Source organism: Leptodactylus fuscus, chromosome 2 (genome assembly GCF_031893055.1).
Source record: "Leptodactylus fuscus isolate aLepFus1 chromosome 2, aLepFus1.hap2, whole genome shotgun sequence".
NCBI lineage: Eukaryota > Metazoa > Chordata > Amphibia > Anura > Leptodactylidae > Leptodactylus > Leptodactylus fuscus.
In genome coordinates, this window is record NC_134266.1 from 121,891,808 (window position 1) to 121,917,057 (window position 25,250).

The 25,250-nt window shown below is 44.1% G+C and overlaps 1 protein-coding gene across 2 annotated transcripts; it reads left to right on the forward strand.

The window, feature by feature from the left end:
• Positions 1 to 6,735: 6,735 nt before the first annotated feature.
• Positions 6,736 to 22,468, forward strand: OSCP1 (organic solute carrier partner 1). Of its 2 annotated transcripts, XM_075264562.1 has the most exons (11): positions 6,736 to 6,982; positions 12,353 to 12,382; positions 15,684 to 15,838; positions 15,988 to 16,155; positions 16,918 to 16,998; positions 18,429 to 18,532; positions 19,236 to 19,364; positions 19,464 to 19,533; positions 19,693 to 19,832; positions 20,074 to 20,137; positions 21,450 to 22,468. In XM_075264562.1, exons 1-11 carry the CDS (start codon positions 6,871 to 6,873, stop codon positions 21,564 to 21,566), a joined length of 1,170 nt encoding a protein of 389 aa, XP_075120663.1. In that variant the 5' UTR covers positions 6,736 to 6,870; the 3' UTR covers positions 21,567 to 22,468. The 2 variants fall into 2 exon arrangements, with proteins under 2 accessions (XP_075120663.1, XP_075120665.1); XM_075264564.1 differs by lacking the exon at positions 12,353 to 12,382 and having other exon boundaries at positions 6,741 to 6,982.
• Positions 22,469 to 25,250: the final 2,782 nt, after the last annotated feature.

Here is a 25,250-nt window from a genome sequence, read left to right on the forward strand (position 1 = left end):
GGAGAACGGCATGGCACTGGGGCAGATGAAGAGGGGGAGAACGGCATGGCACTGGGGCAGATGGAGGGGGAGAACGGCATGGCACTGGGGCAGATGAAGGGGGGAAGAACAGCATGACACTGGGGCAGATGGAGAGGGGAGAATGGCATATCACTGGGGCAGATGGAGGGGGAGAACGGCATGGCACTGGGGCAGATGAAGGAGGGAGAACGGCATGACACTGGGGCAGATGGAGGGGGGAGAATGGCATGACACTGGGGCAGATAGAGGGGGAGAGAACAGCATGACACTGGGGCAGATGGAGGGGGGAGAACGGCATGACACTGGGGCAGATGGAGGGGGGAGAACGGCATGGCACTGGGGCAGATGGAGGGGGGGAGAACAGCATGAAACTGGGGCAAATGGAGGGGGGAGAACAGCATGACACTGGGGCAGATGAAGGGGGGGAGAACAGCATGACACTGTGGCAGAAGGAGGGGGAGAACGGCATGACACTGGGGCAGATGAAGAGGGGGAGAACGGCATGGCACTGGGGCAAATGGAGGGGGAGAACGGCATGGCACTGGGGCAGATGGAGGAGGGAGAACGGCATGGCACTGGGGCAGATGGAGGGGGAGAACGGCATGACACTGGGGCAGATGAAGGGGGGAAGAACAGCATGACACTGGGGCAGATGGAGGGGGGAGAACAGCATGACACTGGGGCAGATGAAGAGGGGAGAACGGCATGGCACTGGGGCAGATGGAGGGGGAGAACGGCATGGCACTGGGGCAGATGGAGGAGGGAGAACGGCATGGCACTGGGGCAGATGAAGGGGGGAAGAACAGCATGACACTGGGGCAGATGAAGGGGGGAAGAACAGCATGACACTGGGGCAGATGGAGGGGGAGAACGGCATGACACTGGGGCAGATGAAGGGGGGAAGAACAGCATGACACTGGGGCAGATGAAGGGGGGAAGAACAGCATGACACTGGGGCAGATGGAGGGGGGAGAACAGCATGACACTGGGGCAGATGAAGGGGGGGAGAACAGCATGACACTGTGGCAGAAGGAGGGGGAGAACGGCATGACACTGGGGCAGATGAAGAGGGGGAGAACGGCATGGCACTGGGGCAGATGGAGGGGGAGAACGGCATGGCACTGGGGCAGATGGAGGAGGGAGAACGGCATGGCACTGGGGCAGATGGAGGGGGAGAACGGCATGACACTGGGGCAGATGAAGGGGGGAAGAACAGCATGACACTGGGGCAGATGAAGGGGGGAAGAACAGCATGACACTGGGGCAGATGGAGGGGGGAGAACAGCATGACACTGGGGCAGATGAAGAGGGGGAGAACGGCATGGCACTGGGGCAGATGGAGGGGGAGAACGGCATGGCACTGGGGCAGATGGAGGAGGGAGAACGGCATGGCACTGGGGCAGATGGAGGGGGAGAACGGCATGACACTGGGGCAGATGAAGGGGGGAAGAACAGCATGACACTGGGGCAGATGAAGGGGGGAAGAACAGCATGACACTGGGGCAGATGGAGGGGGGAGAACAGCATGACACTGGGGCAGATGAAGGGGGGGAGAACAGCATGACACTGTGGCAGAAGGAGGGGGAGAACGGCATGACACTGGGGCAGATGAAGAGGGGGAGAACGGCATGGCACTGGGGCAGATGGAGGGGGAGAACGGCATGGCACTGGGGCAGATGGAGGAGGGAGAACGGCATGGCACTGGGGCAGATGGAGGGGGAGAACGGCATGACACTGGGGCAGATGAAGGGGGGAAGAACAGCATGACACTGGGGCAGATGTAGGGGGGAAGAACAGCATGACACTGGGGAAGATGGAGGGGGGAGAATGGCATGACACTGGGGCAGATAGAGGGGGAGAGAACAGCATGACACTGGGGCAGATGGAGGGGGGAGAACGGCATGACACTGGGGCAGATGGAGGGGGGAGAACGGCATGACACTGGGGCAGATGGAGGGGGAGAACAGCATGACACTGGGGCAGATGGAGGAGGGGAGAACAGCATGACACTGGGGCAGATGAAGGGGGGGAGAACAGCATGACACTGGGGCAGATGGAGGGGGAGAACGGCATGACACTGGGGCAGAGACGGGGGGGGAATGAAACTGTGGGCAGATAAAGGGGGAGAATGGCATGAAACTGGGGACAGAGATAGAGGGGGGACATGAAACTAGGGGTAGATGAAGGGTGTATATGAAAATGGGGGGGAGATATAATTTACGGGTGACTGTAGGAGGATTATACTGTGTGGAATCACATGAAAATTGAATGAGAATGGGTGGAGTCAACATAAAAGTGGGCGGGGCCTAATTTGCTGCGGCGCACTGCGCACGCCGCACGTTTTGTTCCCTCTTTCTGGTCTTCAACAGTTGGGAAGTACAGGTTAGAAGTGCGAGACCCCCAGTAAGTAGGGCCCCGCCAAAGTCAATTGCCCAGGGCCCCGCAAACCCTGGATCCGCCACTGCTAAGATCTTTTTTGAGTTGATAAGTGCTGGCAAATTAGGCCAATTAAATGAAAAAAAAAGTACTCACCTCTTCTAGGTCCTCCATTTCCAGCAGCAGCTGTTGTGTAGAGGTCCCTGACTGACGTCAGCAGTGGTGTCCCATTGGTGTGAGTTGACAACTGCAACTAAGTTCAAACCTCAGTGGTAACGGCTTCACGCACAACACATCACTGCACTCATACTGCACTGTACTGGTGTATAGGAGGGAATTTATTAAAACTGGCATTTCCTATGCTAGTCTTAACAAAGGCCCCACAGGCACGAGGTGTGCTTGAATTATTAACAGTCTCTGGCTCTAGACCAGTCAGGAGGTTTGTAGAGCATCTTTGGCTCAAAAAAGGGCAATGCTCCAAAGATGTAACTGGAGTAAATGGATTTTAATAAATTCCCCCCATGTAAATAAATGCAATGGAATTAATTTACAATAAATTATTAAGTAATATTTCAATGACAGGTCTTTGCACTATCCTAAAGGTCTAAGAAATAAAATGGGTTAAAGAGAGACACTGATGGTGCCTGATGTACCCCACTGACTTATAATGGGGTCTGTCTGGGTTCTATCATTTTGAGTGAAAGGGTAATGGTGCTTGCTGAGCTATTCCTTATGTCAAATACAAAAGAATCTAAAGGATTCACATCAGATGTGAACACATCCTTAGACTATATGCGCAGGAACGTAGTGAAAACAGATGCAACATCCATTTTTTCATCTGTTTTTGCATCCTTAGAGCTTCTGTTTTCATAGATCCCTTCTAGACTTGAGTGTATTGACAACGCCATGAAAACAGACAAAAATAAAGAGACTATACCTGGTAATAATCCCAGCATCATTGCAAAACAAAGGCCTCTTGGAAGGTCGGGCATGACGCAAAAGGGAGCAACCTTTATTGGGTTATTTCACTGGAATTCTGTCTTCCCAACTACATCAGGGAAGATAGACTTGCACATTCCAGTGAGCACCCTCTATTGGTTTGCAACACAGAGACAGCATCTGACTTCCTAATTACATCATGGAAGACAGATTTGCATATTCTTCACATGGTCCTTTGCAAAGTGGAGTGCTAAAGGCTTAATGAGTCTCCACACACCTATATGGTGGTCTCTCCCTAAGGAGTGACAATATCCCCTTAACCCTATTTTTTGACAGTCTGTTAAAACCCCATTCATAGTCCGTGAATAGCTAATTGAAATCAATGTGGGGGAGATTTATTAATACGGTCTAAAAGCAAAACTGTCTTATTTGCCCATAGCAACCAATCACAGCATAGCTTTCATTTTGTATTCTGATCCTGATAAAATGAAAGCTGCATTGTGATTGGTTCCTATAGGTAACTAAGATTTACTTTTAGACCATGTTAATAAATCTCCCCAATGTGTTCTAAAAAGGACTGTACTATGCAGTTTACATACCTCCCAACTTTCAATGGACAGAAAGAGGGACAAAACGTGTGGCAAATTTAGCCCTACCCACTTTTAATTAGGGAGCCTTCACATGGAGTAAACGCACATGTATTTTTGCAAAATACACGTGTAAAAATACACGTGTAAAAATAAGACTCCCATTGACTTCAATGACATTTTACAGGCGTATTTTTACAGGCGTATTTTTACATGTGTAAAAAATATAATTGAAGTCAATGGGAGTCTTATTTTTACACATGTATTTTTGCAAAAATACACGTGCGTTTACTCCGCCATTCTCATCCATTTTTCTTAGTGCTCCCATACAGTATAATGCTTCTACAGTCACCCTAACATAACATACCTCCCAACCATCCCGAATTCCGCGGGACGTTAACGGATTGGGTGTCCTGTCCCAGTCAGCGGGAGGCAGCTGGAGGGGGACATTAAACAGTGGGGGTAGTTGGAGGGAATCATTAAACTGGGGGCAACTAGAGGTGGAGATTAAATTGAAGTAGATGGAAGGGGATATTAAACCATAGGGGTAGCTGAAGGATGTCATTAAATTGGGGACAACTAGAGGCGGACATGTCACCAGTTAAATGTCCCTTTCCAATTGCCTCAGCTTAATGTCTCTGTTCAGTGAACCCCATTTTTTAATGTCCCCTTCCACATCCCCAATTTAATGTCCCTCTTAATCTCCTCTGATTTAATGTCCCCCCCCGTCCATTTGCCACCAGTTTAATACCCCCCTTCATCTGTCCCCAATTGATAACTCCCCTCCAATTGCCTCCAGTTTAATATTCCCCCTCCATTACTGCCCCCAGTTTCATACCCCTTTCATCAGCCTCCAGTTTAATGTGCCACCTTCATTTGCCCATAGTTTCATGTTCCCCCTCAATTTGCCCCCACAGTGTAACATGAAAAAACACTGATATTCACCTCTCCTTGCTCTCCTGCCACTGCGCCTGCAGTTTCTTCTCCTGGAGCATTCTAGGAGCTGTAGGCACGATGTGAGTGACGTCATTGCATTGTACCTACAGAAACATGGAGCCAGAGTGCACGGAGAGCACAGCAGTGAAGCAGGAGCTGACTGCGGAGGCTCTTGCTTCATTCGCTATTGAAGTCAACTCATCTGCGTCTGGAGGATTGATTCCAGGACTACGAGACACGGCCAGGGCTACGAGACACGACCCGCAATTTGGGATTGTCCCGCAGAATCTGGGACAGTTGGGAGGTATGAGTTGATCGCTGTAGTGTGCATGGGGCCTTACTTTTTACCCTACATACCAAGGATTGATCTAATCCCTTCATATCCCTAGATAACAAAATGTTGGTATGGATATAAATAAACATAACCCAAAATAGGATGTTGTAAAATCTCTGCCTGTTCAGGTCACTGTGCCACCCCCTGCTCATGCGGCGGTGCAGGAGGCGTGTGCAGTTTAGCTCCTTACTTAGAGTCTTTGGTTTGTGAACACGGCTCTAGTTCTTTAATTGAATTTACACCACACCCGTCTTCTGCCCTTGTCTGCCTCTGTCCATGAAGTAGTTAAATTTGGTCTTGCCCTGTGATTGACAGCCTGCCTTCCTGTCAGGTCCAGGGCAGGTTCATCCTCCCCTATTTATCCTTGGCTCACATTCACACTGGTGTCTGTTATTGCCTCGTGCTTGCTGGTTTTCTTTTGCTGTTTAATTACTTATATTCTGATTCCTGACCTTGGCTTTCCCTATTGACTATTCTTTTGGATTTCGATTTTGCCACTGCATTGCTCTACTGTTACCGAACCCTGGCTAGCTGACCTCCCTTTGTTGTTGTTCGTCTTGTCTGTGTTTTGTTTCACGTATATAGGAAGGGATCGTCTCCTAGTTGCCACCTATTACGTAGGATAGGACCGGCAAGAGGAAGGGTCAGTGGGAGGCTTCAGCTTAGGGCTCGTGGTCTCTTGTGCCCCATTCTCCAGGGTTTCCAGCAGATACTGGGGAATTGTCATCAAAGCAATGTCCTAACAGATGTGCACTCAAATATATCTCGCCTCACTATGCTTTAGTTTTCATACAGACGGCATACACTTGTATTTCTCTAGTAATCTCCTAATATTCTCCATCACATGCTGTGTGTATGGATTTACTTTCAGGTGCAGACATAGATACAGAGAGTGATGTACATGTAGTGGGGAACAGCCACTAGCACTGGATACCCTCACAACAAGGTGGATATTAGAGAGGAGTGGATACAAGAAGGGCTATCCGCCTCCCCATGTATCCCCCAACCAGGTATATCTATGAGAGCCATGGTTAGGAGCACGCTGCAGCCGACAATGCCGAGGCAGCGCCATCTAGTGGATCCACAAGGAGGAAGCGTCTGTTCTCCACTTCATTCTAGTATGAACCCTGACAAACTCTAGGGGTGCAGAGGTAACAGTTACCGGGCTCTGTACCCTGAAGGGGCCCAAAGCTCCCTCTGCCATATGAACATCTGTTCTGTACCTACTTGTGTTATTTTATTAGGGAGCTTCAGGTTAGTCTATCATATCCACAGACAGCCCTTTTACCTTTACAGGAATGATATACGTGCCACGAAGCAAACAGAGTAGGTGCGACATAAACCTTTATACATTACACATATATTGCTCGCCATGACACACATTTCACGTCGGCGAAGAGATGCAAACCCCTTTAAGAGCCGCAGTATTAGCAAGACACTGTGATTGGCTGAGCCGGAAACCTAGCAACTGAGTGGCGGCGTCCGAGGCCTGAGTCACCGGGGAGCTGTATGAAGTGAGGTCGGAGAGAGCGGGCACCGGAGCTCTGTGACTGTGTGGCCGGCTCTCACAGCCCTCCATTACTGTAACAATACGTGGCCGCCATCTATAGATACTGGCCGGCTGTACAGCACGTACTTCCCCGAGATCTGTCCGGTGTCGCCTCTCCACCCCCGGCCATGTCTCTCCGCACCCTGCCACTGCTCTTCATCAACCTTGGGGGGGAGATGCTATACATCCTGGACCAGCGGCTGAGAGCCCAGAACATCCCTCCAGATAAAGCCAAGAAGGGTGAGTAGATGCAGCAATATGGCTGATCCTCTTATTGTGACGTGTTGTGAAATCCTGCTGCCATATAGTGGGCTCACTGTACCCTTATTATATGGTCTATGGCTCTGCTGTCATCTGCCAAAGGAGCAGAGCAACAGACGTAATGGCGATAGCCTGCGCCATTCCCACTTAGGGCTCATTCACACCACAGGATTCTGCTACCATATAGTGCTGCTGCCATATAGTGGGCTCACTGTACCCTTATTATATGGTCTATGGCTCTGCTGTCATCTGCCAAAGGAGCAGAGCAACAGACGTAATGGCGATAGCCTGCGCCCATTCCCACTTAGGGCTCATTCACACCACAGGATTCCTCCGCTGTCTGCTGCCCCATACACTTAATGGATCTATTCACCCGGCCATTAATTGTCCCTGTAAGTTGTCTGAGAATAAAATGGAACCAACCTTATCTGGAGCCGTTTCCATATCCTCCAATAGAGTCCCACTTGTTTACTTTTCTAAAAGAAAGAGAAAGACTTGCATGGAGGACCTTCCTTCCATTATACTACATCCACGCTCCCCAAATGCTGAGGGAACAATAATGATCCTGAGGGAACAATAATGGGGTCCACAGGTGTCCATATCTGACGTCACACACACAGCACCTTGTAACACTGCTCAGTACCTCAGTGTCCCGGTGTCTCTGCTCTGTTGATACATGGCCAGGCCTGAAGACAAAGGTACACTGCAGCTCCAGGCAGAGATTCCGGGTCTGATGTGAGTAGAGCGGACCAGGGGATTCTATTGCAGGTGCACAACTATATTCACAGTGACTTTAATCCATTATAGCACCAGCTAACCTGTTCTCTGGTATTGGGGAAGAACAGGTTAACAGATGCTGTAGTCAATTCTAGTTATGTGACACCGGCATGTAGCAGCTCTGTCCCTGGCCCGGATCGGGAGTGTCTGAGCAGGGACTAGGGACTACATGCCGCTCTTGTATGACTATAACTGATTACAGCATCAGTAAAGCTGTTCCTCTTCAGTGGCAGAGAACAGATTCATAGATGCTATACACTATTAAAGTCACTGTATATATAGGTGTTTGGCTACGGAAGCATCCCGAGGCTGGCCACATTATAAGTCGTCAGTCCGGTGTATTTTTATTAGTAAATGGTCTTCTTTAGTTCCTGTGACATCTTCATTATACTTAAATCAAGTGATAAAGTACAGAGTCAGACACATTATATTGAACTCTGCTACAGTCTTACTCTATACTTTATCACATGACTGTGCTACAAAACGGCCATGCACTGGAGAAACTCCAGATTTTACTGATCCTCCTCATACATTTCATTGTTTTGAAGGATCCGTGAAAACGGGTAAAAATAGGTCCTGACTAGGGCTGGGTGAGTACGGTAATTGAAAAATAACCGAAGCTGAATATCAACCAGAATAACTGACGTAATTTTGTTCATGTTATTCTGATTTGGTTATTACAGTATTTGCGAAGTTCTTTCCTGCAGTTTGGTTCGGACTAAACATGTCTGAATCAGAACTGCTATTTATACTGTGCAGTCTCTTCAGACCCTAGAGTATAATAAGCGGAAGGTCTAGGGAAGGTGAGCAAACATAAAAAAAGGTGTTACTCACCTCTCCTGGGCTCCGGTACAGCTCCCTGTTCTTTTTGGAGTTTCTGTCTGACGACAGCAACCGCAGAGGCCTGTGATTGGCCTTGTTTTGTCAAGACATATAGACGCAAGTGTCAAAACTTTACATGACCCATGTGACTGCTGAGGCCTATGATTTGTCCCTGACATTAGACAGGTGACCCAAAGACGGCAGAGAGTCACAACATGATCAGTCCAAATGAAACCACCATGTGAACCCTGTGTGACTAATCTTGTGAGGTTCACCCAATACATACTCATATTATAAGGGGCGTGACCTAAATAATCGCCATTAATCATAATTGAGGTAAAATGCATGATTAATCGCAATTTTGATTTAGGTTATAATTCATATAGGTTTTTGTTTTTTTTAAGAAGTGGAGTTTTGTCTGTGTCTTCTGTTTATTGGCAATGTGTTCAAGTATTTAAAGTATACCTCCTCTTATAAAACGTTTCATAAATGAATAGTACAGGTGAATATAAGAAATCTTATTAAGGAGATCTGTTTCTTTTTCCAATTATTAAAGGGATCCTATCATTCAGAAGTATTTTTTTGTCCCTAACACATCGGAATAGCCTTAAGAAAGGCTATTTGTCTCCTACCTTTCGTTGTCTTCTCCGCGCCGCCGTTCGCCCAAAATCCCGTTTTTTGTTGGTATGCAAATGAGTTCTCTTTCAGCACTGGGGGCGGGCCCCAGCGCTCAAACAGCACTGGGGGCGTCCCCAATGCTGCCAGAAAATGCCTCCATCTTCTTCAGGAACATCCTCTTCCTGTGTCTTCTTCCGGCGCAGGCTTTAAAACTTGTAGGCCTCGGGCAGAGCCTACTGCGTATGCCCACAGCCACAAGAAATTGCCGCTTCTGAATGATAGGATTCCTTTAAGCTGTTCTCTTTATTTTCAGTCAGGCCTGAATTTGGGACTGCATGACGCTTTATTGAGAAAAAAGGAACTTTTTGTTTTTACATCTGATCTTCTCAAGAAGACTGGTCAGTGTGAACTTTGCCTTGAGTTGAACAATTTTCATGTGACCTTCCGAAGACATGTTCTAGAGACAAAAACAAAAGAATTGAAAAAACTTGGTTGTACATCAAATCACACACAAAATAAGCTAGTGCTACTAGGCAATTTTGGCCACGATTACTGTCATGCAACCAAAGATCAACATTCATATTAGTGAATGGAGTCGCATTGTGACCTTGATTGTAATGCGACTTCTAGTCATAAAAATGGAACATTGCTCACATATATATGTCCTAATTATTGGACAACCCATTTAAAGCATCTTTAAGCAAAAAAAAAAAAAAAAATACATGTATATGGGTCCTTTTTAATCATATGGCAAATGGTGCACCTGCATTGGGCCCTATAACAGTAGGGGCTCCTCTCTCTCAGCCTATGTTCCCCCTTCAGATCCCCTGCTTGGTTCTTATTAAAGCCCATGTTAATTTAATGCCCCAATTCTGGTCTGTGTTTGCAGTAACACAGAGCAGTATTGGTGTGGTAGGATGTGCTAAACATAAGGCTCAGCTGCTACTGCTTTTCTCCTGGGCTGAGGGGTCCTGATCTGCTTCGTGCTTGGGCTGGCCAGAGTTTACAGTGATGCCACCATATTGTCACGCCAGTCTGTGAGCTACAGTGAGTGACCCATTACCTATCCCCAAGTGGCTGAGGGGCTGATTCTATTGCATATAAAACTATATGTAACAGTATACATTTTTCCAAGGTGTCTATCTGAGTGTTAAAGGTAATTGGTGGGATAATGGACAATCCAAAAACAGTAAGGAATCAGCACCTAGGGAGACTCTGTACTACATTAAAGGAGTTGTCCAGAATAAGATACAAATTAACCCCTAAACTAAATTCCCTCACCCTGTTTAACTTCTAATTGACTTGTATTAAAAAAAAAAAGTATAATTACCCATATCACTGGGGTCGTCATGTAACCACCACAGAGTGTTCCGAGTGCCCCCCTTACACCAGGTCTTGGTGATAATCCGGTGACGTTCTGTTTTGGAAGCGGTGAAATGGAACATCATTAGTACTCTTCCTCCCTCCCAACACCATCAATACTTACGTGGCTTCCTGTCCAGGAATGGCTCCTCCCCTCTTCTTCTCTTCAAGCGTTTCTGGAAGTGGCTGCGAAGTAGAGGTGGCACTCTGACCGGACTTCCCTGGATGAGCCGTTCTGTGATGAGGAACTCTCCGCTGTTATTCAAGGATCTCAGTGGAGTATATCTCCTGGTCCACATAGCTTTATGTTATGACTTTATAAAAGCCTTAGCCTTAGGGATCTCTTAGTCTCCAATCTTTCTGGCTTAGTCACGGTCATCCCAAAACCCAGTAAAGACCCAAATAGTTGTGCCAGTTACCAACCAATATTACTTATCGACGTTAAAGTGTATGCTAAGCTGCTCACTAAATGACTTACCCCCTTGATGCCAGGCCTGAATTATACTAATCAGATCAGTTTTATTAAGGACTGCAAGGCGCACAATAATATCTGTAAAACTCTTTTGGTGCGAGATCGTGACCTCCCTCTATGCCTCTTAACTGCTGACGTTGCATAGAGGCTTCCTGCGGGCTACTCTGGAACAGGTAGAGATTGGCCCGGGTTTTCTGGGTTTTTTACCTCTATGGAGAGACCACTGCTAAGGTGTGCAGTAATGGCATTCTCTCAGACTTGCTCCTGGTCGAAATGGGACTAGGCATGGATACCCTCTATCCCTCCACCTATATGCCCTGGTCATAGAGCATCTGGCGGTGGCCCTGCGGGGGTGCCCTAGTAATTACAACCTTGTCCCATAGAACTGAATGGGACAAAGCCGTAATTACATTGCATTAGTGTGCACGGTAACAGCAAAGAGGTCACAATGCTTGCAAGAGAACCGCTGCCGTCTCCAGTGGCTAATCATTGGGGTCCCAGATGGAGCCCTCACTGACCTCTTATTGATGGCCTGTTTTGCGGATAGGTCATCTAGAAAAATGAATCCGGCAGCCTTTTCTCCCTTTTTGTCATATTAGCAGAGAACAGCAAAATTACCGATTTTATAAAGCCAATGCATTCATAATCACAAATATTCTTGCCTGTTGAGATGGCCTAGTAAACTGTAACTGGATTGATCTCTAATGTTACGTTCACACTTGCTCCTGGCCTTCCGTTCTTCAGGTCCGCTTGGGGAACCATAATGGTGTTCGCTGGATTTCTGCCTGAAAAATGTACATTTTTTAAAGATGATTTTGGGACGGAAACCCTGAACGCAAAACAGGCTTTAGGTGTGAACCTAGCCTTAGGCCTGGTTCACATCTGCGTTTGATATTCCATTCGGGGAGTCCGCTTGGGGATTCCCAAATTGAATACTGAACGCATTGACAAGCAGTGAGCAATGAAAGTACACAAACCCCATAGACTATAATGGGGTCAGTGTGTTTTCTGCACGCTGTCCACACGGATCATGTGGAGAGGAAAACACACGGACCCCATTATAGTCTATGGGGTCCGTGTGCTTTCATAAGCTCACCGCTTGCTAATGCGTTCGATATTCTGTTCGGGGGTCCCCAAGCGGACTTCCTAAATGGAATACTGAACGCAGATGTGAACCGGGCCTTACTGAGGTGTTTGATCAAGTACATTTATTTATTCACAGATAAACATATCTAAGTATAATTCTGTCTCCATATTTTGATATACCATTTTCTTTTCTCTGACCTACCCCCACATAGATGACTGGACAGATCAGGAAAGAAAACGAGGTATGGGGTGCTGTAGACAAAATGGATCCTTTTTAACTATTGCCTGTTGGCTTATTGCTTCTGCCTGTTGCTCCAAGTGTTTTGCTTTCAGATGCTTCCTTCACAGTATAGCTAGTGATATTAGTGCAATCTGACTGGAATTTATAATAGCTTATATTTTTACAGCATGCTGCAAAAAATAGCTGATATTTTATTAAGTACCTGTTCAGATCATGTTCGGAGCCTAAGCTTAGTACATAGCCCAGAAAAAGCTGTGTGGTTTAAATGATATGCTATTTTATTTATGCCCGGTCTGTTCGCCAAAGTGCTGGTGTACCTATTAGTAATGTATCCTTCTGGCATATCTTACAACCTTCTGTCTGATAACTTCTAAACCTTGTAAACACGCAGCAAAGTGGATGGGATTCTGGCAAATCCCAACCACACATTGCAGGAAAATATGTGCAGTGGAAATGCTGTGATTTCCAAAACCATTGGTGGACTATCTGTGAATAGCGCTGCAGGAAAAACTGCAATGTGTTTCTGCCGTGGTTTTTCCCGTATCGCTTTTTGTCTGTGGCCCACTATGCCTCAAAAGGTTTTCCTATTATAAAAATAGCACATGAGTCTGATCAGTTTCTGATTATTGGGGAGTAGGGTTGAGCCGATCTTGAAATATCAAGATCGATTTTAAAATCCGATTTCCGATCATTTTCCAGCCGATCTCGATCGTGAAATTTACTCGATCGCCGATCGGAATCCGATCTTTTCCGATCCCGATCTTCAACCCTAGTCATTGCTTTTCTATGGGAAAAGTCACTTTTAGGGTTGAGCCGATCTTGAGATAACCTCCGATCTCGATCCCACTGGAAAAGTTTGGGTCGGAATTCCGATCGCGATCGTTAAATTTACTCGATCGCCGATCGGAATCCGATCTTTTCCGATCTCGATTGCTCAACCCTATTGGGGAGTCCTCATCAGAGCCTAGAACTGCAAATGTGATGTTTGGTACACACGGGTGCTTGGCTGAACGTGTTGCTGCAGCCATGGCTCCCGCATATTGCAGTGTGGAATGTGGCAATCTTTATGTTAGGGTACGGTACTTGGCAGTGACCACAGATGAAAAATGGGCAAGGACAGGCAAGGAAGACTGCACATAAAAGATACCGTATGTTCACAATGACTCTAAGGCCTAGTTCACATGGGCTAGTGACCGCGTATTTTGCTACTGATCCCCGCATCGGAATCAGAACCAAAATGCGCCTGACGTGGCTTCCCGCTCCGGAGTAGGCTCAAATGAATGGGCCTAGTCCGGAGGGATTGTCTTGATGTGGACGCGCCGAGGCGTCCGCCTCAAGAAAGGGCAGCTCGCTTCTTTTTTCTGCGAGCGGGAACAAACTGCTAGTGGAAAAAAGATCGCTAGCGGTTTACATAGACCTCTATTGTGACGGTGCAGATTTTGAGGTGGATTCTGCGCCAAAATCCGCCCCCTCTTGCCCCGTGTGAACTATCTCTAACACCCTGACAACATATAAGTGGTGGTATGTGGGTGAAGTATCTTGGGCATAGTCACACAAACTTTAATGTGAGAAAGAAAAATCAGTCACTGAATTGGATTTTTATGTAACAGATGGGTGCTGATGTGACACAGATACTGTGTTTCTGCTTTGCATCCATTCTGATTCTACCCAAAGGACCATTTTTATCAGGTAGGTAAAAAAACACAGGGCAGATTACCAGATATAGTGTCCAACCAAGTGTTTTTTGGCATCCATTGGCATGTTTTACGCTGCCAATTTTTAAAATCTTTGTGCCAAATAACTTATGTATGTGACTATACAACATTACCTTGGCATACAATATAGGTATTTGGAGAGGAAAACCTTTGATATATAAAAGAAATACCCAAGATGAGATGTGAACACCTCCTTGTACAAATGACAAACAGTAATGTAAATGCATGTACGGTATATCAATTTGGTTTTGGAAACCATGTAGGGAGAAAATAGGACATTTTATGGGAATTGTTATGGTGATATTTACTTTAATGGTAATTTATAGGAATTTGTGTTTGTGTTACTGAAGCTTGCAATGTTTTGGCCAGTTGGCTCTCCCTTGTTTCCAGATATTGGGAAAGGTGAAGATAAACAAGCATGTTGGAATTTTTTCTTTTTTATAAACTGTACTTGTTATTGAAAGATTTTATATAATAAATAAAAAAAGAGGACAAATAAACAGATTGGCACTCCCATGGCCCTATGAGACTTGCAGTTGATCCAGCACCCCATCCCATGTGCCTGCTTTTATAATTAAGTCTGTATTTCCCAGGCACCCCGTCTGCTTTCTGTTGAGAAGTAGATATAGGATAAGTGTTGGTAAATTCTGCTTGCTTGTGCTAGCAGTGCTTGTCTTGGTTGGCCACCCAGGTATGAGCAAAACAGAAAGATGCAATCATTTGTGTGTTGGAGTGGTGGATATCAGATACATCCATTTTGGAGAAATGATAATGGAGTATGAGTGGACTGTTGGAAATACCCCTTTAAGAGAAGTAACACGAATGTAGAAGACCTCATTAGAGCCAAGACCAGTATGTGTCCTATCTGTAGCTTATGTATGGAGAAGACATGTATATCTAATTCACAAGCTTTTTGATGCTAAATTTTAGCAGAGAAAGACCTTGAACCTCATTTACCAAAACTATGTAAAAGTGTGAATGTCTTTGTTGTCCAAAGCAACTGCTGAGAAAATAAAAGAGAGGTTTTGATTGGATGCTGTTGGCAACAAAGACAGCAAACGGCCTGAATGTCAGTACCTGTTACATTACGGGTCCTTTTCCCGAGGCCACTGATTTTTCACTGCCCCCAACAGATTTAAACTGTAAAAGAGTTGTCCATTTTTGCCTGGACAATTCCTTTAAGTGTTATAAACCTTTTAGAAAGCTGCAGATTTAAACTTTAAAAGTTTTGCCTGGACAACCCCTTTTAAGAAGATCTGAGAGGTCCTCTTTAAATTGAAGCATTGCACCAACATGACAACGGCAGACAATGTGATAGAGGCTAATGTTCCCTAGATCAAATACAGTTGTTGTTTTTTTTTTTCTTTTTTCCCCCATACATGCAAGGGAATCCATACTGTGCTAATGCAGTATATATAGGGAAGGTGTTGTTGATAATTTTTTTTTTCCTTTTTTACATTTATTTAAGTGGTTTCTATGTCTCTTAGAAAAAAATTGTATACTATGGAGAGATAATTTAGAAGTGAAAGGGCATTGTGCAACAGTAATACTATATATTATAGGAGAACTTTAATTTCTTTGTTACAGTTATGAATGATATCATCACCACCATGTTTAACAAGAAGTTTATGGAAGAGCTGTTTAAGCCTCAGGAACTATACTCCAAAAAGGCCCTCAGGACAGTATTTGACCGCCTCGCCCATGCATCTATCATGAGACTAAATCAAGCAAGTATGGACAAGGTAAGCACAGATAAAAATTGGGCGTTGGGGATCTTCATGTTATCTTGTCTTGTAGAAAATTCAACTAACTTATGTCTGGAATTCGAGGTGCCTGCATTTTTTGTACTGTTCAGGTCTACTCTGATGTCTTCTGCTTTTGTTTCCAACAGCTTTATGATCTGATGACTATGGCCTTTAAGTATCAAGTTCTACTGTGCCCTCGCCCCAAAGATATCTTGTTAGTCACGTTTAACCACATGGATGCTATCAAAGATTTCATCCGGGACTCGCCAAGCATTTTGAACCAAGTTGATGAGACTTTTCGGCAACTTATTGATGTAAGATAAATATATTTTAATGTGTGTCTGGAAAGTAAGCTGGAAATACTCCTTTAATGGGGGTTATCCATCATAGAATGTTACAGTATATCACTAGGACCTCTGCTGCTCCTGGAACACAGTTCTATTGTCCCTTCACTTTTAGCATTGATGGAGCTGTGTAGTCAGACCTCTGATGAGGGATTTGTGATCACTTACTATAGTGAGAGAAAACCAACCTCATTAGTTTTTAAAATGTGTTCTAAGTAGTAGTTTTAGGTTAAGGCACTAGTATGTGTCCATGATTGGTTCCTGTGAATGCTAGTTCCAAATTATTAAGCCTTGTTAACATCCATCCATGTACACAGGGGATGTGCATTGGCCTGTGTGAAGGTCTCTCAAACAAGCATGTCCGATGAGGCATTATAGGTTTTTTTGTGGTGAGTTATGGCATAGAAAATACCATAAAAAACAAAGGCATGCTGACACATAACAGCCTGACAGAGGACAAAAGGGTCCTATGGATATATCTGATGTGTGCACCAGGAGCTAGCCAGATTAGTCGATCAGACTTCAGCAGTAGCCAGCGTATAGATTGAATATGTAAAGCACGTGTATTTAGCTTTTCTTTTTGTTTCCCACTTTAAAATAAATGCAATACTGTATATCAGACCTGGAGCTACACGGCTTAATGCTATAGATTTACTTTAGTCACTGTATGTGTTATGTAAGAGTTGTATTCACAACATGATGAAATTATTAAATGTTACTTTTTTCTTCCAGATGTATAACTGTCTTCCTGCCGGTGAGTTTCAGCTTATTAGGCAAACATTGCTGATCTTCTTCCAGGACATGCATATTAGGGTAAGTATTAAATATAGGCCTACACTGCGGACTTTGATGTTCATTCAGTACTAGTTGTTTTTTTTTCTGAATCCCAGATTTGATTTGGATCTGTTTCCTACATTTGGCATTGGAGGCCAAAAGAGTATCTGTTTAACCTTGGTTGGGCCAGTATACTCTTACTCTGGGTTCACATGGGGCTTTTTGGTCCGGAAACTGAGGTGGAGGTAGTTGTGACTTGATGCCGGTGCACTGCACAAACATCCAGTCGCGCACTCTGCTCCACATTAGGCCCAATGAATGGGCCTAGTCGGGAGGAGGGAGTGTCTGAAGAATGAGTAAGTTGCTTCTTCTTGATTTCAGTGGGATCTGTCTTTTTGGTCAGGATTTTGAGGCAAATTCGGCCTCAAAATCCTGATGAGGCAATCGTGCACATTTAGACCATGCTACATACTATCCTGGGAAAGGGAAATCGGACTGTCCTTGTCAGATGACCAGGTAAAACAAATATTGTCCACCTCACACGGGTTCTCCGATTGTGTGCGGTTGCAGGATAATCATTTTAAGCTCTTATCCTGCCGGTACAAAATGCCAGAATGGTTATTTGCATGCAAGCTGGCTGATAGTAACCTGTGCTGCCGTTGTGGACAGAGTTGGCTCCCTTTCACATATCTGGTTGTCCTGTCCTGTCCTGCAGTCCTTCTGGAGAGCAGCCGAAGCCTCCTTCCAAACCATTTTTAAGTCCAACTCCCGGTTTTCCTTGCATCACATAGTATTGGCCTTGCCCGATGCACAACTCGATCCATCCAAGTGCGACTTGAAAACGCATCTCCTTGCTGTCGCTAAATTTCTCATCCCTCAGAATTGGCTGCAGACTGTGGCACCTACCCACTCAGAATGGGTCATGAGAGTGAACAAAGTTTGTAGATTTTAAGAATTATCGAGTTGGGCTTCAGGCAAACACTCTGTTTTCATCAAGGTTTGGACACCCTGGATCAGGTTCGCTAACCTCAAGTGATGTGCCTAACATTGTCTTAGCAGTTCCCCACCACCACCACCCTTCCCCTCTCCTACTTTCCTTTTCTTTCCTTCCCTCCCTTTTATGTTTTGAATAAAATGTTTCTGTAACATGTTTCTAAAAAATTTAAAAACTTTTATCGGCATGAAACCAGTGTCGTCCTTGAATGACACTGTTCTGATTGCATTTCTCCGCAATGTGCTCCGCCGTTCTTGCCAATTGTTAAATAAAAATTTGATTTAAAAAAAATTAAAAATCCTGACCAAAAAACTATGTGTGAACTCAGCCTAATTCTCACAATGGGAGTCTATATATTTAAATATGGTGTGCAAACACTATACACTTTATGTATAATGGCCCTGTCTAATGTATTGAGTATTTTAGCATTTTGCCTTCTCTTAATTTTTCTCATGTCATTCTATCTGTTTCGTAGGTTTCTATTTTCTTAAAAGACAAAGTCCAAAACTCTAATGGACGTTTTGTTCTGCCAACATCTGGTCCTGTGCCGTGGGGAACTGAGGTGCCTGGGCTTATTAGGTGAGCACTGAGTGATATTTTATTTAGTTAAGGTTACTTGTTTTAGTTAAGGTTACTATTTACCAGTAAAAGCCTGGCCTGACTCTTCACTGTCCTGAGGTTGCCGCATATGAATACTTAAGTGTATTATGCTTAATGAACTAGGTCCCTTTCTTTCCCACACAGGGACATCCAGGGCCCTGTCTATTACACCCCTGTACTTTAAGGGTCAGTTCACACGTGAACTGCCCGCGCGGGTTTTGACACGGAGAGAGACGTGGTGAGCCGCGTCTCTCTCTTGTCAAAACCCGCCTGCCGCGACCATCGCTGTCGCGGCTTAACCCTCTGCTGTCGGCTCAAATGAATGAGCCGACATAGGAGGGAGCTGCCGAGGGCGGAAGCCGCGCGGCTGAGCCTGCGCGGCTTCCGCCTGAAGAAAGGACATGTCCTTTCTCTTCTCTGCTAGCGGCAGCCCGCCGCTAGCGGAAAAAAAAAGCCCGGTGGTCTACATAGACCACCATTGTAAAGGGGCGGATTTTGAAGTGAAATCCGCTGTCAAAATCCGCCCCTTTGTTCACGTGTGAACTAGCCCTAATAGAGCAGATGGACAGGAAACTGTTGCTGTAATACAAACCTTATAGAAAACAGCATCTATTATTATTATTATGTGTGTGTTTCCTACTTGTTGTTCCTCCCATCTTATATATTTACCTGTTGGCTCTAGGATATTCAACTTTAAAGGAGAGGAAGTGAAGAGGGTGGAGTTTCAGAATGGAGGAAATTATGTCAGTCCACTACGGGAAGGGTCTTACGATCTTTTTGGTGACCGAGTTCTTAAGCTGGGAACAAACATGTAAGTATAGAAAATATTAGCCAATTTGTGAAAGTCATCCAAAAAACTGTCAGAACAGGTTATGAAAAAAATCAAGTTAAATGTGATTTGTGTTGATAGGTACAGTGTAAGCCGCTCTGTGGAGACTCACATGTCTGGAACCTTAAAAAGCTCCGCATCACACACCAAGGTAGTATCATTTGGAGATTAAAATTCGAACTAAAATTCAATGCCAATTGATGACTTCTTCTAAATGTTTTTGACCACATTAAAGCAGAAAATCACATGGTGGTCTCTATTCAGTAGAATAACTTTGTTTTTTCTTCTGTATTAAATTGGCCTTTTGTAGGAGAATGTAGTGCCAAATCCTCTGGCTAAAGAAGAACTGAATCTACTTGCCCAGCTTCTAGGGGGTTTGGAGCTAAAGAAGCCTTCAAGTTCTGACCACAGCTTCCGGCTTAACTTATTCATGAATGACGAGGAAGAAGAGTGAGTTGGGGCTCTAACCTTTTATTTGTTTGTACTACAGTTATGTAGGAAAAGCTGCAGCCACATAGCTTAACCATTGTACTTAATCACCCTGCCAAAAAATATGCCATTTGTCAAATCTTGAGACAGAAATGGCATTGAAGCCAAGGCATAGTACCCCTTCTAAATCACTACTGTCATAGTAATATACTTTATATGCCACTCATAATCACATATATATATATTTTCTTTTTATAACAAGACAAGCAGCACTTACAAGGCCGGAAGAGCTTTCTTACAAAGTTATCAACATTCAAGCCAGTGAAGTAAGTAAAGTATCTATTTAATTATCCATTAATGATCATGTGTTTGCCTCTGGCGTATATTTCCAAGATGGCGGGATCCCTGTCATCATCTGCTTTTTCCTACAGACTGATCTGCATCCTTATTACACAGAAGTGTCATTTTGCACATTCCAACTATTTACAAGCACTTTAGTTCCAAAATCTGTTTTAGTATAACAGTATTATTACAGGTGCCATAAAAGTTTACAATATTAGAAACAACACTACAGTGATCTGATAGATGAAACATGCACAAGAAAAGCATAATTTGTAGCGACAAGGGTATGCTCACATTAAAGGGGTATTCCCATGACGCTTGTTCACTAACCTGCAGGCTGTTGTGCTCTCTTCACTTCCTGCTTTTCTCGGCACATAGGTGGGCAGGGTTTCACTTGCATGGGATTGGTTGTAAATGAATTACCACAGTGTGAAGCTGATGTATCAGAGCTGGATTTGAGTCAGTTTGCATTACATACAGACTCCCTATCTCAGCCCTTATCAGCCAAATTCAATTAAACCGACTGATAAGAGCTCAGAAATCCTGGAGCTCTCACCTCCCCTATCTATGTCATTTAAGTAGCGGAGCTTCTCAAACAGCTCAGAGCTGCTCCCAGCCTCTCCCTCCCCCTCTGAGAGCAAGCAGCTACATCATTTGACATTTGAGCAGATAATCCCAAGTGCCATAGAAACGGAGTGTAAACAATGAAGTGAATAAATTAAGATAGCGGCCAAACAAAGCAGTTTTGATAAAGCAATGTGTTTAGGAAAAGTCTTAAATCCACATAAACTAGCAGTATAGACAGGATCCTTGTGATGGGACAACCCCTTTAAGCGTCTCGAAAGTACATATGGCCCTGTATAGAGAAAATCTGTGTGTGGTCACCCTGCAACATTTATTTTTTATCAAATATCTTTGTTACAATTTTTTTTAAATAAATTAACAAAAAGAAAAAAGTCCTTCCCTGTACTGTAATGGAAATCTTCTTCCTTACAGTCATGGTAAATTTGTGGTGGCTTATGCTCATAATCAACAGATAATGTGGACAAGCAGAGCTGCAGTGTAAAGCAGGAGGGAGAAAGAGAGCAGCAATCTAAAGGTGCACGCGCTCATGAGATTTAAAGTTGGCTAAACCCTAGTGTATATTGGGTCTCCCAGTTCTCCTTTTAGCAGATGCTGATAGGAAGAACAGTTGGGCTTACCTTAATACACGTGTAGTTTGTCTTTTGTTGTAAATTGGAAAAAAGTATCACTGCTGCGATAAGTAAATAGTTTTTTTTCTAATCTCTTTTCTAGGACCAAGAAAGAAACAAGGAACTTTCTAGAATAATGGGCGAGTTTCGAACAGAAGACACCCACATTCAGAGTGCCAGCAAGGGGGAAGATCTTCTAGCTCTGATGGATGGACTGTGACAATATATGACATCTCTTTAGTTTAGACATACACAGTCAAGGGCTGAGATGCTGGTTTCTTGCTGTGTAACAGCACACACATTTGTAATTCATGTACTGAGTTAAGCGGGCAGCTTGAACAAGTGGCAGGTCACTTTTATAGGTCACATTTATAATATAGTTTTGTATTTCCATATGTCTATAAATATAGTCTATCAGGATACGAAGAGCTTGTCTTTTCTTACAACACAGGATCTGTTTCAGAGGCCTTCAGGTGTACTTGAGGTGTATAATATAATGGATGAGAAATAGACTGTTTTTAGTTTTGAGTGCATAGGTTAGTTGTCTACATTATGTTTAATATTTTCATGCAAAAAATCTTTACACCTTCATACATGCAATTTCATCCATATAATAATAGATAATTATGTATTTCATGCTTTACCTTGGTTCTCCAGCTGTAAAGTTACTGGTTTCCAGTTCACTAGGAATAAGGAGGCAGCTTTCTGGTCAAGGGACAAGGATGTAATATGGGAATAAATGTACGCAGCGACAAAATAATGGTGCTGTAAATGAACAGGAGAAGCTTTTAACCAAAGATGATAAGGTAACACTATCACCAAGATATTTCTTAAGGCTAGTCTGAAGGAGCTTGTACATAGGATGAGAAGGTCATTGTGATCATTTTATCTATTTGTGGCATTGCGCACAGTTTATATTCTTGTTAATATGGTTGTCTATTTCTAATCTAGCAGATCCATTTGGTGACTGGTTGAATATGAGAGATGTTCTTGCTGCTCAATCCCCTGTGATCAGCTGTTTAAACCCAGAGGTAGTACTTGGTGAGGGGCCACTTACTTTTAAACTATTTTGAAGAAAAAAACTTAGCACATTAATTGTATTGTTGGGTGGTCATAATGAGCACTGCTCTGACTAATTCCAGGGGTGGGTGGTGGGGAGAATGATTCCCTGGCTATTACTTCCATAAAGGGTCTGAAAGTAAGACTGTTTGAATCTGCAGATATATTTCTTTATTTGCTTCAAATCATTATATTCTGTTATTTTAATGTTTATTTTATGTCACATAATTTATTAATAAATATTGATATGGAGAAACATTATTGGCTGGTAATATTGTGTTTTGTAGGGCAAAGATAGGATAGTGTGGCTCATGATTGTGAGCTATGGGAATCCCTTGTTCCAGTCCTGTCATTTAGAGCAGTGGTCCCCAACCTTTTTTCCACCAGGGACCAGTTTCAGCAAGACAATTGTTCTATGGCCCGGTGGGGGCGGGAAGGGTGTGGTTGGGGGACGGGGTTAAGCATGGGGGTGTAGATTACTGATGACGGACACTGCAGGTTATGAAGATGGCTACTGATGACGGACTCTGCAGGTTATGAAGATGGCTACTGATGACAAACACTGTTATGAAGATGGCTACTGATGACGGATATCACTCCTAATGCTGCTATTAACTTCATTACAGCCTCACTACAGCTACATTACATGTCACAGGGACAAGTGACGTGTAATGTAGTTGCCCAAAGTTTGGTAGGCGAGAGCGGGGTGGAGCCAAGACCCGCTGCATGTCCTGCATATCCCGGATATACAGTGGGTCCCGGCTCAAGCCCGCACTTTGCTCACCTTATCCCGATGAGCAACATCCAAGCGTCAGTGTTGTGGAGCCGGCTGGCAGGTCCTGGCTCAACTCCACAGCAGCTGCTGACTCCTCGCCGCTGGTATGCGAACCGGTGGAACATGCCCCGCGGCCCGGTACTGGTCCGCGGACCAGTGGTTGGGGACCCCTGATTTAGAGCAAACTTGTCATTATCTGTATCTGAGGCTTCTTATACTCCTTTAGCAGTTTTATGTCTTTCAAGTGTAACTTTTCTAAGCAATTTTTTTTATCTGGTACCTATAACTAAACTGCATATTCTACATACCGTATATACTCGAGTATAAGCCGACCCGAATATAAGCCGAGGCCCCTAATTTTACCACAAAAAACTGGGAAAACTTATTGACTTGAATATAAGCCGAGGGGGGAAATGCAGCAGCTACTGGATAATTTCAAAAGGTAAATGGTCGGAGTTTTTGGGTGCAGTAGGTGCTGGGAAAGGGGAGGGGGTGTTTTGGTTGTCTGTCTGCCCCTTCCCTGAGCTTGAGGACTGTTTTTTTCTTCCCCCACTTGGAATTCAGCCTGGCTAAATATAGGGTATCTGCAGTGCTCCTATTAACCCCTTCCCGACGGAACAGGAGCACTGCAGATACCCTATATTCAGTTGACCGGGCACTTTCAGACACAGGATACCTAATGTGTTTGTGTTTTACAGTCATTTTCTACTTTTGTATGTATTCTAGGGAAAGGACGGATTTAGAACTTTTATTTTTTTTAATTTTTTTTTTTTTTTTTTTTTTGCACCATTTTATGGGAGATTCTATACATTGATATTGTGGCTGGTCATAGACCCCTCCCTCCTCCAAAAAAAAAAATAATAATAATTATAATAATAATAATTTTTGGGGGACTTTTTCAGCACAAAACTGGGCTGAAAAATTCAGCTTATACTCGAGTATATACGGTACTTTGTTAGGGTGCATTCAGACGGAGAAAAATGGTGAGGAATTTGGTGCTGAATTTCAGCGCTGAAAAAAAAGCCTCCCATTGACTTCAATGGGTTCCTTTTTTTTTCTCTCCACTAGCAGAATTTAATGAGTCTTGCCAGACCTTTAAGCCTGCACTTTGCCGATGAGATACATTATGTGCCCACTGCCGTTGTGTGTTTGTTTTTTTGTTTTCTCACCTGCCCTGGTGTCCTTGCAAAAACTGTTCATGCTAGACAACCTCATTAACTTCTCCACACCCCCATTCCCCCAACCATCTTCTTGATTAATACTATATCAGAATTGTAGATATCTTCATAACTGTCTAACCTGGAAGCACAGGGCTCTATTGTGGGGCAGGTCATCAGTTTTGTATTGTGGGGTTTTTGTTTTTCTTTAAGCAAATCTGGGCCAGTGTGTTTACCCTCTTGCACACGTATTCCACTAACTCAAACCTATCCTTCCTTTACTTTCTTATTTACACTCTCCCTCTGCCCCATCACCATCTTTCCCATCCTGTCTCTCTCCCTCTTAATCTTGGACTGCTGTAACATGGCAGTCGACCTATAAATTGTGGCCTACAACCATATAGGGTTTATGTACAATGCTTCTGAAACACCCAAGTCGACTCTTCCACAGTGGTAATTTCTACAGACATGGAAAAGACCTTTGTTTGGGTTGGTTGATTTTTTATTTATTTTTTATATTCTGGAACACTTGGGCTATGGACTTCACGTAATGGACTGGGTACACTCATTATACTCTGCACTTCAAGCCTCTGTCAGATAAAATGACACATACTGCTCCCAATTCCACATCCAGAATAGTCCAAGATAGGGTTTCCCCCATTACATTTTATCTTTGCTCTGTTTCTAGAACCAGAGATTTCTACATAATGTTCTGAGCAGATAAATCTCTAGTAGGCAGAGCATTGCACCAATTACACTGGTAGTTTTTATGGACTGAGGGAATTTTCTGATATAGTCTATTGCTCCTTAGTCATAGTATTTAGTGACTTTCTATATGAGCAGAGGAGAAAAATTCTCTCTTTTATTGGACTGAATTAGCTTTTCTGTGGGTTTTAAAATATTCCCACAGAAG

Excerpts from the sequence above, each read along its gene's own strand:
- OSCP1 (XM_075264562.1), top strand. The coding sequence starts at position 6,871 with ATGTCTCTCCGCACCCTGCCACTGCTCTTCATCAACCTTGGGGGGGAG. Across the intron at positions 19,534-19,692 it reads GCTCCGCATCACACACCAAG|GAGAATGTAGTGCCAAATCC; the intron begins GTAGTATCATTT and ends GGCCTTTTGTAG. Across the intron at positions 20,138-21,449 it reads TCAACATTCAAGCCAGTGAA|GACCAAGAAAGAAACAAGGA; the intron begins GTAAGTAAAGTA and ends TCTCTTTTCTAG.